Source organism: Diorhabda carinulata, chromosome 4 (assembly GCF_026250575.1).
Source record: "Diorhabda carinulata isolate Delta chromosome 4, icDioCari1.1, whole genome shotgun sequence".
Classification (NCBI taxonomy): Eukaryota; Metazoa; Arthropoda; class Insecta; order Coleoptera; family Chrysomelidae; genus Diorhabda; species Diorhabda carinulata.
The window spans coordinates 2,507,378-2,523,955 of NC_079463.1; the positions used below are offsets into that span (position 1 = coordinate 2,507,378).

A 16,578-nucleotide genomic window follows, 5' to 3' on the forward strand; every position below is an offset into this window, starting at 1 on the left:
CGTTAGTCATATACCTGAAATTCGTTCCGACTTCCTCAATAAACAATTTAATCGAACTACGTATAAATTAAACAAACTCTCCTCTTTTTTTTTGTTTCTATCGTCACTTTTCTACGTCATATGTATGATGTGCTCCCGTAGGATCATGAATGCAAGACGAAAACTGCGGTGGAGTGGGATCAGCTAGAATAAAATAGACTGACATGTCCGAGAGGAATAAATCTACAGAGAACAATTATTGCGAGTCGTTTGATGAATCATATTTGAGATAAGTGAAAACATATATAAGGAGTGTATACATAAGTCGGCGGAACAGTTTCAAAATCGATCAATGGCAGTCTGGTTGAAGTCTAACAAAGGTAAATAACCATGATAAGTGTTAGCGGTATATTTGGAGAGGTTACTCGCATAGGTGATTGTGTTTTGTTATGTTTCAAACGTGTCGGAACTAGTGCGGCGGCAAATTAACGCGGGAAGTTTTATATATTTTTTTTATTTTCACGTTTGCAAATACCAGGAGACGCACTAGTTAGGGTTTGTAACAATTATAATGTAATTTATTATAAAATCATATTTTAATCACTATATTATAGAAAACTTTCTGTAGAGTATTGATATTACATTTAAAAAAAAGCAAACAACCTTTTATTTGGGTAGTTTTTTAATAATAAATTTATCCCTTTCTATACTGTGCTTCTATACTTTAGAATACTACAGTTTTTTTTATTTTATTTTTTATATCAATATTATTATTATTTTAAAAAATATGACAAACTCTCAAGACATGACTTTTTGTATAAAATTCCAAAAAATGCTTGGTGTTTTCAAAAAATATTCACAAAAAGTTAAATTTCATACAAAATTCTTCAATAAAAAGTGAAGAAATTCAACTACACAGTAAACATCGTTGTATCTAATACACCCCGTAATTTTTCGTTTTTCTCACTATTATTTTAAGAATTTTATTCTATATTCTCACCGTATATTTAGCTAGTTTTTTCTTTGTATCAAATTTTGATTATATACTAAATATTATTGACAGAAATTATTGAAAAATATATTAAAACGTCTGATTGTTCTAAAATTAAATCTCAAGTTATAAACAATGCAAATTAATTACGTAATTATTCATCATTAATGATAATGTTCCATCAGCTGTGATGAGATGATAATAAATTTGACTTCTTATCAAAAAATTGCAATCTAATAACATCTAAATTTAAATTCCTTTAATGATAAATCTCAATTTTAATGTTCTTTTAATTAAAGTGACTTTTTTTAATAGAAATTACGTTTTGTCCTAAATTTTATCTATTTCAAAATATAATTTGACAACTTGCATAATTATATCAAACAATATGAATATCAAAATATAGAACGTTAAAAAAAGTGATATATATGACGTTATTAATAATTGTTATACATAGGACAAACATCTTAATATTTGGAAATTAGATTGAGAGGTCATCGATAAAATCAAGATAAGAAAAAGATAATTTTACATAGAATCGTTCAAAAATAAGAATTCTATTTTATAAATTTAATTGTTTGCTTGTTTTTTGTTATATTACAACTGAATTTTGATATAATTATATTAAAAAAATTGGAAGAGACATAAAATCGAGAAGATTTATCAACAAAAACAGAAACTGAAGCAATTTATGTGTATATATATTTTTAATTTGATGTAAGATTAAATTTTGAAAATCCACACAAACTTAAAATTTTCAATTATTAAAAAATAAAAAAGGGAAATAATTGAATTAGTTTGAAAACATAAATTAGCTAAAATACTTTCATTATTATGAATCTTGTCCAGTAGTATGAGCGAGTTCTCTCTAAACAAGTCTTTGTAGTCAATTGGAATCATATCTGGAAATACCGTTAGTTATTAGACAACTTTTACCTGGGAATTCATTCGTAATGAAAAAATGAAACGGTATTTTGACTTTCCATTCCATAGATACGGTTTTGTAGTACTATCTACCAAGAATTCCAAGTACACAATACCGCGATAATTGTAATAAAATGTGTCAATGTCACTTTCAATTTCAGCTCACACCAAAATTTCAAAATTGTACTCGATCATTGTTTCTTTTAGTACGTTTCCACAATTTTGTCATCATGATCGAATTATAACGAGTTTTATGTCCAAACAATCGATTAAAATGATTCGAATTGTTTGCGTAAGAAATATAACATGGAAAATCCGTTCGTAATTTTGTTGTTCTAGGTTAGAATAGTACTCATTCAAAAGATTTATTTTACGTACATTTCTACAACTCCATTAAGTGAAGGTTAAATAAATCGTTATTGTAAGTAAAAACAATTTATAAATATCAGTATTTCCAGAAATAGTTTTCTGCAAATATCCGATTACATAATTGTTATGGAAATATGTAAAGGTGAATTACGTTGGGTTAGGGAACTGATAATTTATTTGAAAATATCAAATATTATGTAAAGTGATTTTAAAATATAAAGTTTCCTGTTTTTTTTTTATATCAAAATCACAAATACGCATTTCAGCTTGATTTTGCTAATTGATTACAACTACTTATACATATCATCGTAGATATCAACTAATTGATATTTATTTCTAAAAACGATAAGATTAAATTGAATATTTTGCTAAGCTTTATAAAAATTTTTCGTTGCCTAATTTATTTAAATTATAAAGACCGAAAAACAAAACTTTTCAGACCTTTTAGATTCGAATCATTAATAATGTTTTTCTATCGCGGCTCGTATAGCTAATACTGGAATTTTAATTTTGAAAATATTAAAACTTTAAACTACAACGAATCGAATAAATTTTGTATTGTCAAAATTTGACAAAAAAACAAATTATTACCGCTTCAGTTAAACGTAAAACACGCTGTAGTAGATTCCAGAGGAAGTACTACTTCCAAAATTAGAGCACAAGACAAAGAAGTGGAACTAATGCCAAAAAACACACACACAAACACAGAAAAAAATATATTTTTCGTCGTTTAATGATGATAACAAAAATTAGGTTCAAAAGCAATGAAAAAATAAATTAGATAGTTGATTCTGATGATGAGAACTTTCTATTTTATTTTTTTAATGAAGACGTTTTGAGAAAGACTGTTAGATACGTAGTATTTACAAACACCATTTTTTTTTGTTCCATGAGCTCCTCGGTTGTATTGATGAGCAAATGCAAGTCTAAGACTAAGACCGGTTTAGTTTTGGTCGGAGTCTTGCATGCGTGGTCTTGGTCTTGCAAGCCTTCAGATAGTCTTGGTCTTGTAAAAAATGCAAGACCAAAACCAAGACCAAGACCGGTTTAGTTTTGGTCGGAGTCTTGCATGCGTGTTCTTTGTGTTGCAAGCCTGCAGCTGATCTTGGTGTTGCATTTTTCGCAAGACCAAGACTTCAATCGAAGACCAGCTTCGCTTTCTACTGAGTTTGTATCATTTTAAATGCTTTTTTTCCTTTAATATTCGAAAAATTGATAAGTGACTAACGCTACAATTCGACCATAATTATCATCATTCACTGCATTGCATTTTTTTGTCCTAACTAAGCTTTAATTGTTAATTGTTTCTTGGGGTATAGGAAAGTTTGGACATTTTTTGTACATTTAATTTCGTTTTTTAACGTAAATAACACAGTTGGGACATTGTAATGAACTTTCTAATGAATCTAAAACATTGCATTTGAAATAATTAAGTTGGAGATTCCAGAGGAAGTACTACTTCCAAAATTAGAGCACAAGACAAAGAAGTGGAACTAATGGCAAAAAATGTACACACAAACACAGAAAAAAATATATTTTTCGTCGTTTAATGATGATAACAAAAATTAGTTTCAAAAGCAATGAAAAAATAAATTAGATAGTTGATTCTGATGATGACAACTTTCTATTTTATTTTTTTAATGAAGACGTTTTGAGAAAGACTGTTAGATACGTAGTATTTACAAATACCATTTTTTTTATTTGTTCCATGAGCTCCTCAGTTGTATTGATGAACAAATGCAAGTTCAAGACTAAGACCGGTTTAGTTTTGGTCGGAGTCTTGCATGCGTGGTCTTGGTCTTGCAAGCCTTCAGATAGTCTTGGTCTTGTAAAAAATGCAAGACCAAAACCAAGACCAAGACCGGTTTAGTTTTGGTCGGAGTCTTGCATGCGTGTTCTTTGTGTTGCAAGCCTGCAGCTGATCTTGGTGTTGCATTTTTCGCAAGACCAAGACTTCAATCGAAGACCAGCTTCGCTTTCTACTGAGTTTGTATCATTTTAAATGCTTTTTTTCCTTTAATATTCGAAAAATTGATAAGTGACTAACGCTACAATTCGACCATAATTATCATCATTCACTGCATTGCATTTTTTTGTCCTAACTAAGCTTTAATTGTTAATTGTTTCTTGGGATATAGGAAAGTTTGGACATTTTTTGTACATTTAATTTCGTTTTTTAACGTAAATAACACAGTTGGGACATTGTAATGAATTTTCTAATAAAGTTGGTACTGGTCACTCTCATTTGATACACTCTCTATTATTTTTTTTTAAAAAAAGAATGCGCATTAAAAAAAAAACAAATGTCTAAGCGTTTTTCCCAACACGCCCTCGTTTTTATTTTTCTTGTTGTTATTGACTTTTATTGACTTGAAGTAATTCTAGAATACCCAAAAAGGGTGAATGATAAATTAGGATACAATGTCGTAAAACTACTAAGACTTCCGAGACAGTGGAAATAATAATTTCGATACATTATCACATTTAAGTTTATAAAGTTATAAAGGATAAATCTCCTTGTATATTCTTGTATTTATAATGATTATAATTATCGAGAATTTCATAAAATTTCTTGGAAACGTTCAAATAAATCATAATGTTTACCGATAAATTATTAAACTTCGTAATAAATTTGTTATAAACAAACAAGTAGATCATCTCTGAGTACCTGTCTCTGTCTCCTGTTGCGGCATTGTTACAATTAATCGTAGCCACCTATGAAAAGCAATAAGAAAAAATGGCAGGAGTGTTTAATACAACATCTTGATGACGGTCTCATCATGGGAGGCTGGACCTCATGTTGGATGTCCACTCAACTGGTGCGGTTTAGTCTTAGTCAGACATTTAGCTTGCTAACAAGTCGCCAATATTTGGTGTTTAGGTGAGAGTGATTTTAGTTTACTCATGTTCCGTGGAAATGACTTTATTTGTGCGGTACGGAATTTGTGGTGCGGGAAAAATAATGCTATTTTTTAATTCATTTAGTAAGTAAACGGTTTTTCTGCATATAAATTATTTATTCAAAATAAATGTAATTAAAAATTAGTTTGTTACTTCCGATTTAAAAAATATATATATATATATATATATATATATTAGATAAATTAACGACAATAACTTATAAAAAAAAATCATTATACTATTTAATCGGTAAATAAAAATAAATTATTTAAAAAAAATATCCACGATTTTTGTTCGATCTTTTTATACTCATAATAAACAAAAATTTTATAAAATACCCTAATTAATCATTATCAGTAATGAACTGATTTAAAAATTGTTGTAAAAATTAAATATTAGTCTACCAAAAAATTAAAACGAATATATAAAAATAAAATTATATCTTGTTAAACATGACTCACACTACCTGAGAAACTTCTCAATAGTAAATTACAAGTTTGGGTATAATTTTAAATTGAATATTCATACGTTGAATTTATTTCCATCGGGGTTTTGATTTAAAACTACCTGAGGGAGTTAAATATAAAATTACGTCTTTCTTTAAAGGTCAGCGAAATGTCAAAAATTTATTATTATAAACTTAATAATAATAATTTTTTTTATTTTCGAAATATAGAACATTTCATCTGATTCGAATTGTTAATCGATTTCTGTCTAAAAAAAAGTTTGTTTCAAATATTTTTTTATATTTCAATGTACTTGTGAAGTTTTTGTATGTGGATTTATTATCTAAAAGAAAAGTGCTCTAAATGGTTTTGAGAACCGTATGCATTTTGCATCTATAATCTAAATTTTCATCCGAAATATTATTCGTATTTCTTCAAGAGATGTTTACATTTTACTTAATTATACACCGTATGTTTGCTTTATCATCTGATGCAGATTCACTTTTTAAACGTCTTCCACGAGGATCATATTTAAAACTTGTTTATTAATTTTATATTGAAAATTAAAAATCCTTGTACACTTTACACTAATTGTTTTGGTGATAAAACCTCTAAAACCATTAATTTCATTACTGCACTATATTTTTTAAGTTTTATACTAAATTACTGTGTTACGACTTAGAATATTGGAATAAAGTACCGATCTATAATCGCACATGTTCGTAAAAACGTAGTACCACTTTAAGAAAACTAAAATGGCGAAACTAATAACGCCATCTGTTATTGAACGACTAAACTTATTAAAAATTATCTTGTAAAATAATTTTGCTAGTAAAAAATAACCAAATAGAGCATAGAAAGTGATAAATTTAAATTCTAGGTTTTGTTTAGGAAAAAAGTTTTTTTATAAACTGTAATTTTCAAAATTTAAAATCCTAATATACGATACGTTACACAGATGGCGCTATAAATAAAAAGTGAAGCTTCATTTTTATCATATAATAAACAACTGATTTAAAATTAACTGAAATTTATATTTATATTGCTCAAAAAAATCATTTTGACGTACTTAGATCAAAAAAAAAAGATGATTTTTGATATTTTTAGCCTCTCAAAAGTATGAGCTTTAATTTTCCATCAACAAATTTCAATGGCTATTGCAAATTGGTGTGTCTGGATTAAATTTGACGCAAATGATTGATTCCAGGGTGTACATTGCTAGGACTATGATTATTTTATCACTTATCGAACGTTAATCCACCTAAAATATCATTTTGACGTACTTAGATCAAAAAAAAAGATGATTTTTGATATTTTTAGCCTCTCAAAAGTATGAACTTTAATTTTCCATCAACAAATTTCAATGGCTATTGCAAATTGGTGTGTCTGGATTAAATTTGACGCAAATGGTGTGTACATTGCTAGGACTACGATTATTTTATCACTTATCGAACGTTAATCCACCAAAAATTTATCGACGATATCAGTAAACGTTATTTTTCTTTTCCAGATAACTTATCGTTCATTTTGAGCATAGCAGTTGTATTGTCAAGTATATCTAGTACAATGACAGCTCCTGCGACCGAACCGCAATGGTGGACGAATCCTTGCAGTATACAAACAGTCCTTTTGAGGCACGGAAGAAGCCCGGCCGAAAATCAACTCCGAATATTTATTAAAATGCTGGAGACTGGAGTGAATAAAAAGTTGAAAGCAATTTACCCACATGTAAGTAAATCATTACTGGGAATTTATTGTTTCAATAAATAGGTGTTCTATGAAACGCAAACATCGGAGTTATTCTTTGAAATTTTAGCGACCTATCTTAATTAAGGTTACGTTAACATGATTAACATGTTTATTGCTGCGGTATTTACAAGAATTGATTATTAGAATAAATTTTTTTCTCGCATAACGGCGACGTTTTAGTGGTTTTTTTATCGCTGTTATCGACATTGCACTTTGTACATAAATTAACGCGAAAAAGAATATTAGTAAAATGTGAATTGGAAAGGCGATTGTACTGATCATTTCTTTTTTTTTCTTGCAGAATGCTGATAGCAATCAAACTAAAAATTGTCCGAAAGTGAATCCCGTATTACGTTTGATGACAAAATCGAGTAACTTCAGTCAGGTTAGTTAATTGATTCTATTTTTATTAGTAACAAGATTTTCTTTTATATCTATGGGTTAATTCAAAAAATATCGGAAAATTAGAGCAAAACCTTCTTTAAAATTTAGATAATTTATCAATTTTCACAATATCTTCTAGACAGCTTCCAAATAATAAATTCTAATCAATTTCCTCGATTTTCTTACAGATCTAATACAGTTTTATATACAATTGAGCCAATTTTGTTAATAACATTGCGAAAATTATAATTTTCAAACCATTTGATGCTTCTGAAACCCATTATCCGTACTGATTTCGCGTTACTCAATTTTTCGATCTTATTTATTGGAAATTTCTAGTCAGAATTTTTGTTTTTGGTATTTGTTTTATCTTCAAGTCTCATTCCGTCAGTCTAAGTTTCTACCTGTTTCCACTTGTCAGTGAAATATGGATTTTGAACAAGGTTAAGATTGTTTCAAGTAAACAAAATGTGCGAAATAAACTCTTACATTATTAAAATTTTCATATGGCTTTTCTTCTTTCTGCTTTCTTATATAAAAACATACTTTTTCAATGAACCTTTAAGCTGAATTGTTTTGGGTTCTAAATACAAATTAGCCTTTAAACTCACCAGGTTTTGTTCTACAAATTTCGCCTTTAAATAACCCAAAAAAAAATCAGGGGATATCGCAAACCATAGAATGAAGGTTCTGCTTCCAATTTCTCAATTAAGATGATCTCTCCCATAAAATCTAATCAATACTAGAAAATATCGCAGTGGACTGTTTTCTGTGCCTCAACAAGTACCAAAATCTCCTGAATCAGTTCTCGGTGGGTAACTCTAAATTCTAAAAAAACCCAAGCCATCAACACCAACCATCCCAATATCCGGAGCATACGATTACTACCTCAAAATTTCCACCAAAGGCTTTGATGAAAAGGTCTCGAAATCTGCAGATAAGTCGTCTGTCTCATTAAGGCCGGTATTGGCCGCTCATTACGAGTCGTTTGAATGATTTCCTTCCCAAAAACACTCATGAATCAGTATTAAACAGCCAAGTAAAACCCTTTCCTAAATTCCACCTCGTAGATGGTCAATGTTGCAGGTTTTCTGCTGATTTACTAAAACCTGGTAAATCCGTTCCCCGTTTTTTTTATTCTCAAACCTATCTCTTGCTATGTATTTATTGCTTACAGTGTAAATAACGAAATGAATTTTTATTTTTTTTTGTTACAGACGAGTCACATATTTTATGAAAGTATGGTGGAGTTGGCGAAGCTGGTGCATAAAATCTCAGCAATTCGAGTAGAAACCGATGTAAAATATAATACGGCATTGAGGAAATCGATGTACGAAGAAGTAGAGGCTAATTTGAAAAGCGTCATGTGCGAATTTAATGACACTTTAACCAAGTTCGAACCCATTAAACCGAAATCGATGCGGGCGATCAAACAGATCCGTAGAAGTATGTCTCACGGATGCAGTTACAAATTAAACAGTCTGACTGAACTTCAGGACGTCGACGTAGATTTTTTCAAAAAAATGAAAAAATTCTTCAAACAAAGTAGGAGGATTTTAAGACAGAAGAAAAGGAAAGTTTTCGGCGGAAAAGAAAATAAAAAACAAACGAAAACTAAAAATCGCGGGAAGAAGAATTTGTTAAAACATAAAAGGACTAAACAACAAAGTGCCTCTTAGATAATACCCATAGCGGAATGTCCTATGAAATCTCAGTGCGTATATTTCTGTGATATTACTGTAGTAATTTATTTATTTATTATTAGATAATATTCGGCTGCGTACGTATCAAGACTTTTTGTATTTTAGTGAATTTTCGACAAACCTTTTTCGTTTATTGAAAATAATTTTTCACCCACAGCATTTATCACGAATCAAAATAAATATTTTTCCCAATTTTGGTTCGAGATATAAGCGAAAGAGGTCGGTATAAATATATGTATTATTTTAATAAAATCTATGGCTTTTTAACCATTGATATTGTATTATATATTGTGATATATTGAACAAGTATTATTATTCCATAAGAGACTGAATTTTAAATGTGTTTTCAATGAGGATTTACTAAAAGAAAAGTCAGTCTCGCAAGTTGTGATTTGCTGTACAGAATACATTAAAAATCTGTCAAAAACACGTGGTGAATAGCTACCTCTTTAAAGGACTGTCCTAATATGACATTGCTTTTTTGTATTCTCTATTTTTGATGAAAATTTTCGAAATTTTGATCCGTATCATTCCATTTTATTTATTATTTTATTTATTTCTCATTTTCGTTTCATTACTATTTATTTTGTATCGTATAGAAATTTTTTACTTGTAGAATTTTTATTAGACGATTGAATGTTCACTTTAATTTATTAATAATTTATTTACGTCTTGCCCCATGTGATATGATTTGTAAATAAATTAATTTTTAGTATATTCCATGTTTTCTATTATTAAAACCCAGTAAACCCCCACAGATATTACAGATTCTATAGTCCATTTTTTCACTCGCTGCTTCCAGAAAAACTAAAAATTAAATTCATAGACACAAAATTTGGTACGGACCCTAGAGCCTTCCCAATCTCAGACATCGCATTGCATTTCAGGAACTAAACAGCAATCAATGTAATGCAGGTACATTTCGTTTCCAACGGGAGTTAAGTCTAACCAAATCTTGACACCTCAAAAACACGTGAAAACCGTTTTTTGGGGTAGAAAAGTTTATTTAAGTCTTACCACAAGGTCAATGCACATGTTTACTGCGGAACCATCAAGAAATAACGCCGCAAAATACAAAACAAGCACAGCAATCAATTTAATGCAGGTACATTTCGTTTCCAACGAAAGTTAAGTCTAACCAAATCTTCACACCTCAAAAACTCGTGAAAACCGTTTTTTGGGGTAGAAAAGTTTATTTAAGTCTTACCACAAGGTCAATGCACATGTTTACTGCGAAACCATCAAGAAATAACGCCGCAAAATACAAAACAAGCACAGCAATCAATTTAATGCAGGTACATTTCGTTTCCAACGGAAGTTAAGTCTAACCAAATCTTCACACCTCAAAAACACGTGAAAACTGTTTTTTGGGGTAGAAAAGTTTATTTAAGTCTTACCACAAGGTCAATGCACATGTTTACTGCGAAACCATCAAGAAATAACGCCGCAAAATACAAAACAAGCACAGCAATCAATTTAATGCAGGTAGATTTCGTTTCCAACGGGAGTTAAGTCTAACCAAATCTTGACACCTCAAAAACACGTGAAAACCGTTTTTGGGGTAGAAAAGTTTATTTAAGTCTTACCACAAGGTCAATGCACATGTTTACTGCGAAACCATCAAGAAATAACGCCGCAAAATACAAAACAAGCACAGCAATCAATTTAATGCAGGTACATTCCGTTTCCAACGGAAGTTAAGTCTAACCAAATCTTCACACCTCAAAAACACGTGAAAACCGTTTTTTGGGATAGAAAAGTTTATTTAAGTCTTACCACAAGGCCAATGCACATGTTTACTGCGAAACCATCAAGAAATAACGCCGCAAAATACAGAACAAGCACAGCAATCAATGTAATGCAGGTACATTTCGTTTCCAACGGAAGTTAAGTCTAACCAAATCTTCACACCTCAAAAACTCGTGAAAACCGTTTTTTGGGGTAGAAAAGTTAATTTAAGTCTTACCACAAGGCCAATGCACATGTTTACTGCGAAACCATCAAGAAATAACGCCGCAAAATACAGAACAAGCACAGCAATCAATGTAATGCAGGTACATTTCGTTTCCAACGGAAGTTAAGTCTAACCAAATCTTCACACCTCAAAAACTCGTGAAAACCGTTTTTTGGGGTAGAAAAGTTAATTTAAGTCTTACCACAAGGCCAATGCACATGTTTACTGCGAAACCATCAAGAAATAACGCCGCAAAATACAGAACAAGCACCGAGGATTGCTTTCAAAAGGTTTTATTTTTGTCCACTATAATGCCCGACTGTACTTTGCGATCGTGACAAAAAATTCTTACAAGAATTTGGCTGGAAAGTAATTGATCATCTCATTGCTTCCGGAAACATCTCTTTTGATACCTAAAATTTTTCCTCGGTTGATATACCCCGTATTTTACAAAAACTTAATCGTTTATTTATTTTCGAGTCAATATCTACCTTCCGAAATACTGTTTTATAGTTTATAAATTCCTAAATAAACTTTTTTGAACAATAGAACAATCCAGTGAAACTAAATTTAACAAAAAAAATGCTGAAATCTTACCAGTACTAATTGAAGAACCACCAGTACCACTAGAAGAACTATCAGACGAACTGAAACCAAACAACTTAAAAAAATAACTAATAACATAGCAATCAACTACCACTTTAGACAATAATTCCTTCGAGATTAAAATATTTTAAATAACAGATGAAAAACTATATTATAAATTATAATTTGACCAAATCTGATTCTTTAAAAAGTCTGAGAAGACAATTCGATTAAAAATCCTGGGCAAGCAAGGTTTATCAACATGTACAAAGATTCCAATTGACAGAAATTGACATTAAATAACAACTGGTGATGAGGAATCAATACAATACTGAGTCGATAACAAAGAAACTCACTTTTTCGGGAAGCGTTAGCGTACAGAACAACCTCGGGAGTTGCACTGCAGGTAATGACGGGAATCACACCGAAAGACCTTATGATTACCGAAAGAAATTACATTCCTGATAACACTGAAGACGAACAAAAGAAAAGAAAAAGGACAGCCAGTGAAAAACCTTTCAAAACGTAGTAAGAAAGAAAGGAAAACATCGAACAACTGACTACTTCCTAAGCCAATTTTTGTCACCGAAAACTGTATGTATTGCCAATTAATAAACACCATCGAGCACACCCATGGAAACAATGATTGAGATCAAACGAAATCACATTAGAATTCACATCACATCACAATATCACATTAGAAATTCTATTGAATGCTTATCAACAAAAAAATAAAAAAAATTTGAAAGCTTATTCCACATTACAGACTAAATTAATGAGCGAGGTCCGTCCCTGGCGTAGCAACTCCACCAAATTTTCAACTATAGCCAGCCGATGGTGTGGCAGGTTAATATTGTTTGCGTTGTTACAAGGCTATTCGCATGAAATGTATCATATTTCCTATTTTTCGCGGAGCCGAAACCGACCGGCTAGACGGAGAATTCCCTTCAGGAGACGTATATCCTAGAGCGATTGTGACTCATTTAAAAATCCTTTGGGCTGTCGCAGAAACTAATCACTTCCAATATAATTATAAGATGGAAAGTCATATGAAAAGTTTGTTGTCGAAAGTTTTGGAATGCGATAAATGCGAGACGTTATATTTTTACCGAATCTGTTCGAGAAATAAAAAACTTCAAGGCTAACAGATGTTTTTAATTATACGGTGAATTTAAGAAAAATTTTCGATTGCGGAAAATGTGAAAGGGATGTTAAGAAAATTACAAAAAATCATATTTGATACGGGAAATCCATTCCCCAATATTTTCGCATTTATGTAGAAACTTTAGGTTTATTTTAATAAATAAATTACAGAATTGGTGACATATAAATCAACATCCCGTACTTTATCTATGACGCCATCAATCGTGCCAAGAATTATCTTCGTAGATACCTTCAATGTCACAAGAAAACATAATAATATATCTCGATGAAAAAACCTTATGCATGGGAACATCGGACGTGGCCAGATCAGGGCTATATGGTGGGTGTTCAATCTCTGTGAAGCCATATCCTCGTGGAGCCGTAATTCTCAAAGTGGACCAAGAGGGAGACTCGACAGGATCCAAAATTGTAAGCGGGATCCACGAAAATTTACTTGGTTTCGACAGTGAAGAACTAAAATTGACTTCTGCTATCAATATAGACAGATACGCGTTTCTTAATTGTGAAAACTTGCATATTCCATATTCAGTACAATGCGAGAATTCATTGGTTCATATGCTGTGAGTCATAAATTAATCATAACTAAACTTCGATAAAGACACATCTCTAAATACGTGGTCAACTTAGTATCAAGTCAAAAAAGATACTCCTAGAGGACAAGGAAAAACTTGAAATAGACCCCAGTGTTCCTGAGGGTTTTGTACCAGGCCCAAAACTATGAAACGTCCTCTACGACGATGGAACTAGCAAGAGATTCCACAACCTTTGCATTCGCTGACGATTTAGCACTAATACTAAATTAATTTTGATCATATTTCGACTGTAATAACAATAATAAATAATAGCGTAATAATTTATATAATATAAATAACTATAACACAAAAATCTTTTTACTGCTGCGTATGGGTAGTTTCCTAAATAAATTTTTTGAGAATTGATTGGTTCATGTGCTGTATATTTCAAAAAGTAAAATTGGATGGAATCACGATTGGCCAGATTTGCTCTTTTGATATCCACTCACAATTGAAATTAAATTGAAAATTTGTTTAGTTGATTTTATTTAGTTTAGTTCTATATTTGCTATCGAGAAATTATAAAAATGCTGCTTTCTTTCTTTTTTTATTATATCAATCTTGTTATTGTGAAAATTTTAGTTTTGTTGAGTCTACCAAATCGAAACCCATTAGGTGAATCATATACATTTAAAGACGGATGAGATATAAGATTTACACAATAAAATAAAAAGTTTCCTAATGCCACCTGATAAAAGTTTGGACGTTGAACTTATAAAATTCTTATATATATACCGTTATATGTAGGCACTTTTTTTCTAATAACAATAACAGGATAATAAGCAAACTTTTACAGGTGATCATACAAATAATTGTTATAAAAACTTCATGTGAAATTTCAAATAAATTGATTCTAGGTTAAGCAGTTGCTGAAGCAACTAAGAATCAAATCCGACAAAGAGATATAAGTCAGTATTATATTTTAAAGTATTTAAAAATGACTTCTTATTGAGTCGCATCTCAGATATACCTTTCCCTTCTGGAGTACGTGTGGTGCGACTCAATATGAGCGAATCTTCGAACTACAAAAGAGAGCTGCTAGATTTTTACTCGGACTAAATAGCAGGGACTTCTTTAAAAGATTAAAAATTCTGACTCTTCCTTCCCTATTCATGTTTGAATCCGTTTGCCTAATTCGTAAGCACGGTTAAGGGCTCAATATTTTACAATGCAAAAACAATGCACAATCACTTGCCAATGATCTTCTTTTAAACGACTTCTATTCTAATAATAATATTCAATTCCGGATATGCTGCATACTGGTTGAATTTTGCTCTACACTAATTATTATCTGATAATATTATCTATAATTTTGTTACTAATTACGGTTTTATTGTGTATATTGAGATTTTATTGTATTTGTATCTTTATTTAGATATTTTCATGTTTGTTTTTTAGTTTTTACAAGCATTTGGAAGCAAATGGTACATAAAACTATATATTATGAAATAATAAAACAAATAATTCTTCACCTAAGGTTTTTTAAGTAATATTTAACGATAATGTAGAAAACGTAGTTTGCTACACTACATATAGATGAAAAGTTTTTTCAATAATGACGATATGATACTTGATAGAGATATTACAGAGATTAATCCACATCCGGAATGACTAAAGCAATGAAAGTATATCAAACACCGTCTAGAAGTCATTGACAATTAATAATAATCTACTGATGACAGAAAATACATTGAATATATATCAACCGAATTGCGAAAACATATTTGCAACAGTAAAGTAAAGTTTATTACCACGTTACCCCATAACGAAGTTTTCTAATTTAGATATCAGTAATAAGATAAGTTAGTTAAGGCAATAAAGATCCCCTCTTTTATAAATCAATAAGGATAAATTAATAAATGAATTTTGATTATTGTTACTACTATTTTACTAACTAAACCGTTCGTCATAAAAAGACATTCTGAAGAAAATTATCATAAATTTATTGAAAATACAAAAGGTATTAACGTACAATCAAATATGTCTAAATGAACTGCATACTGTTGAACATCGTGCTATTTAGTTAGTTAACAACTTATCAAATAAAAACAAAAATTTCTTTGAACTTGGAAGTTTCCTTCTGTTTATCGGTGATGCATACTCGGAGCTATTAGAATATCCCCAAAAAACGATTTTAATTATACATATCTTCAAAGTTTTTCCTAATATGATCTTCGATAGTGAGTAGTACAAATATTGTACGTTTTTAAATGCGCCTCTGTCCATCGCAACATGAAAAAATTCTTCGTTGATGATTCTATCCGTCCAGGGGATCTTCAAGATATCGTCTATAGATCCACATCTCAAATGCTTCAAGTTTTTTGATTATTAGAGCTTTCAACATCCAAATTTCCACTCCGTACAGAACTTCTAAGTCAAGATAATTATTTTACCATACCTCATATATCGTTTTATTGATATTTTTAAAGTATATTAATTTAAATACTAGTTTTTACTGACTTTTTGAATCTCTAGTTTATATTTTAACCAAAATTTTGATTTTATAATGAAATTTACCCCTCAACAAATACTTGCACAAGTTCCAAGTCGAAAAAAGTTTATCAAAATAATCCAAAAATCAAGTTTCTGATTAAAATAATGTAAATGGGAATGGAAATCGTTTCGGATAAATCAGAGTCAATAGCACGAATTATTATGTAGGTTAATTAGTCTTATCTATCACATATATATAGCGTTCATTCATGATTTTATCGAATCTTTTATAAATAATAAAAGTCGTCAACTTTTTATTCATTTACACTCCGAAGAACTGTTTAATATAAAAGATAAAAGACACGACGAAACAGAACAGAGAAGAGAGGAAGAAGATGGGAAAACTAGAGAAGAAGAAGAGCTT

General features: G+C 30.4%; 1 protein-coding gene across 3 annotated transcripts; it reads left to right on the plus strand.

The window, feature by feature from the left end:
* The first annotated feature begins 236 nt into the window (after positions 1-236).
* LOC130892964 (uncharacterized) lies at positions 237-10,163 on the plus strand. 3 transcript variants are annotated; one of them, XM_057798718.1, is made up of 4 exons: positions 237-359; positions 7,121-7,338; positions 7,661-7,744; positions 8,961-10,163. In XM_057798718.1, the coding sequence occupies exons 1-4, from the start codon at positions 332-334 to the stop codon at positions 9,420-9,422; spliced, it is 792 nt and encodes a 263-aa protein (XP_057654701.1). In that variant the 5' UTR covers positions 237-331; the 3' UTR covers positions 9,423-10,163. The 3 variants fall into 3 exon arrangements, with proteins under 3 accessions (XP_057654701.1, XP_057654702.1, XP_057654700.1); XM_057798719.1 differs by having other exon boundaries at positions 346-534; XM_057798717.1 differs by lacking the exon at positions 237-359 and adding an exon at positions 5,180-5,247.
* The last annotated feature ends 6,415 nt before the right edge of the window (positions 10,164-16,578 follow it).

Coding starts and splice junctions, on each gene's coding strand:
- LOC130892964 (XM_057798717.1), top strand. CDS start 5,181: ATGACTTTATTTGTGCGGTACGGAATTTGTGGTGCGGGAAAAATAATG. Junction 7,339..7,660: donor TGAAAGCAATTTACCCACAT/GTAAGTAAATCA, acceptor TTTTTCTTGCAG/AATGCTGATAGCAATCAAAC. Junction 7,745..8,960: donor AATCGAGTAACTTCAGTCAG/GTTAGTTAATTG, acceptor TTTTTGTTACAG/ACGAGTCACATATTTTATGA.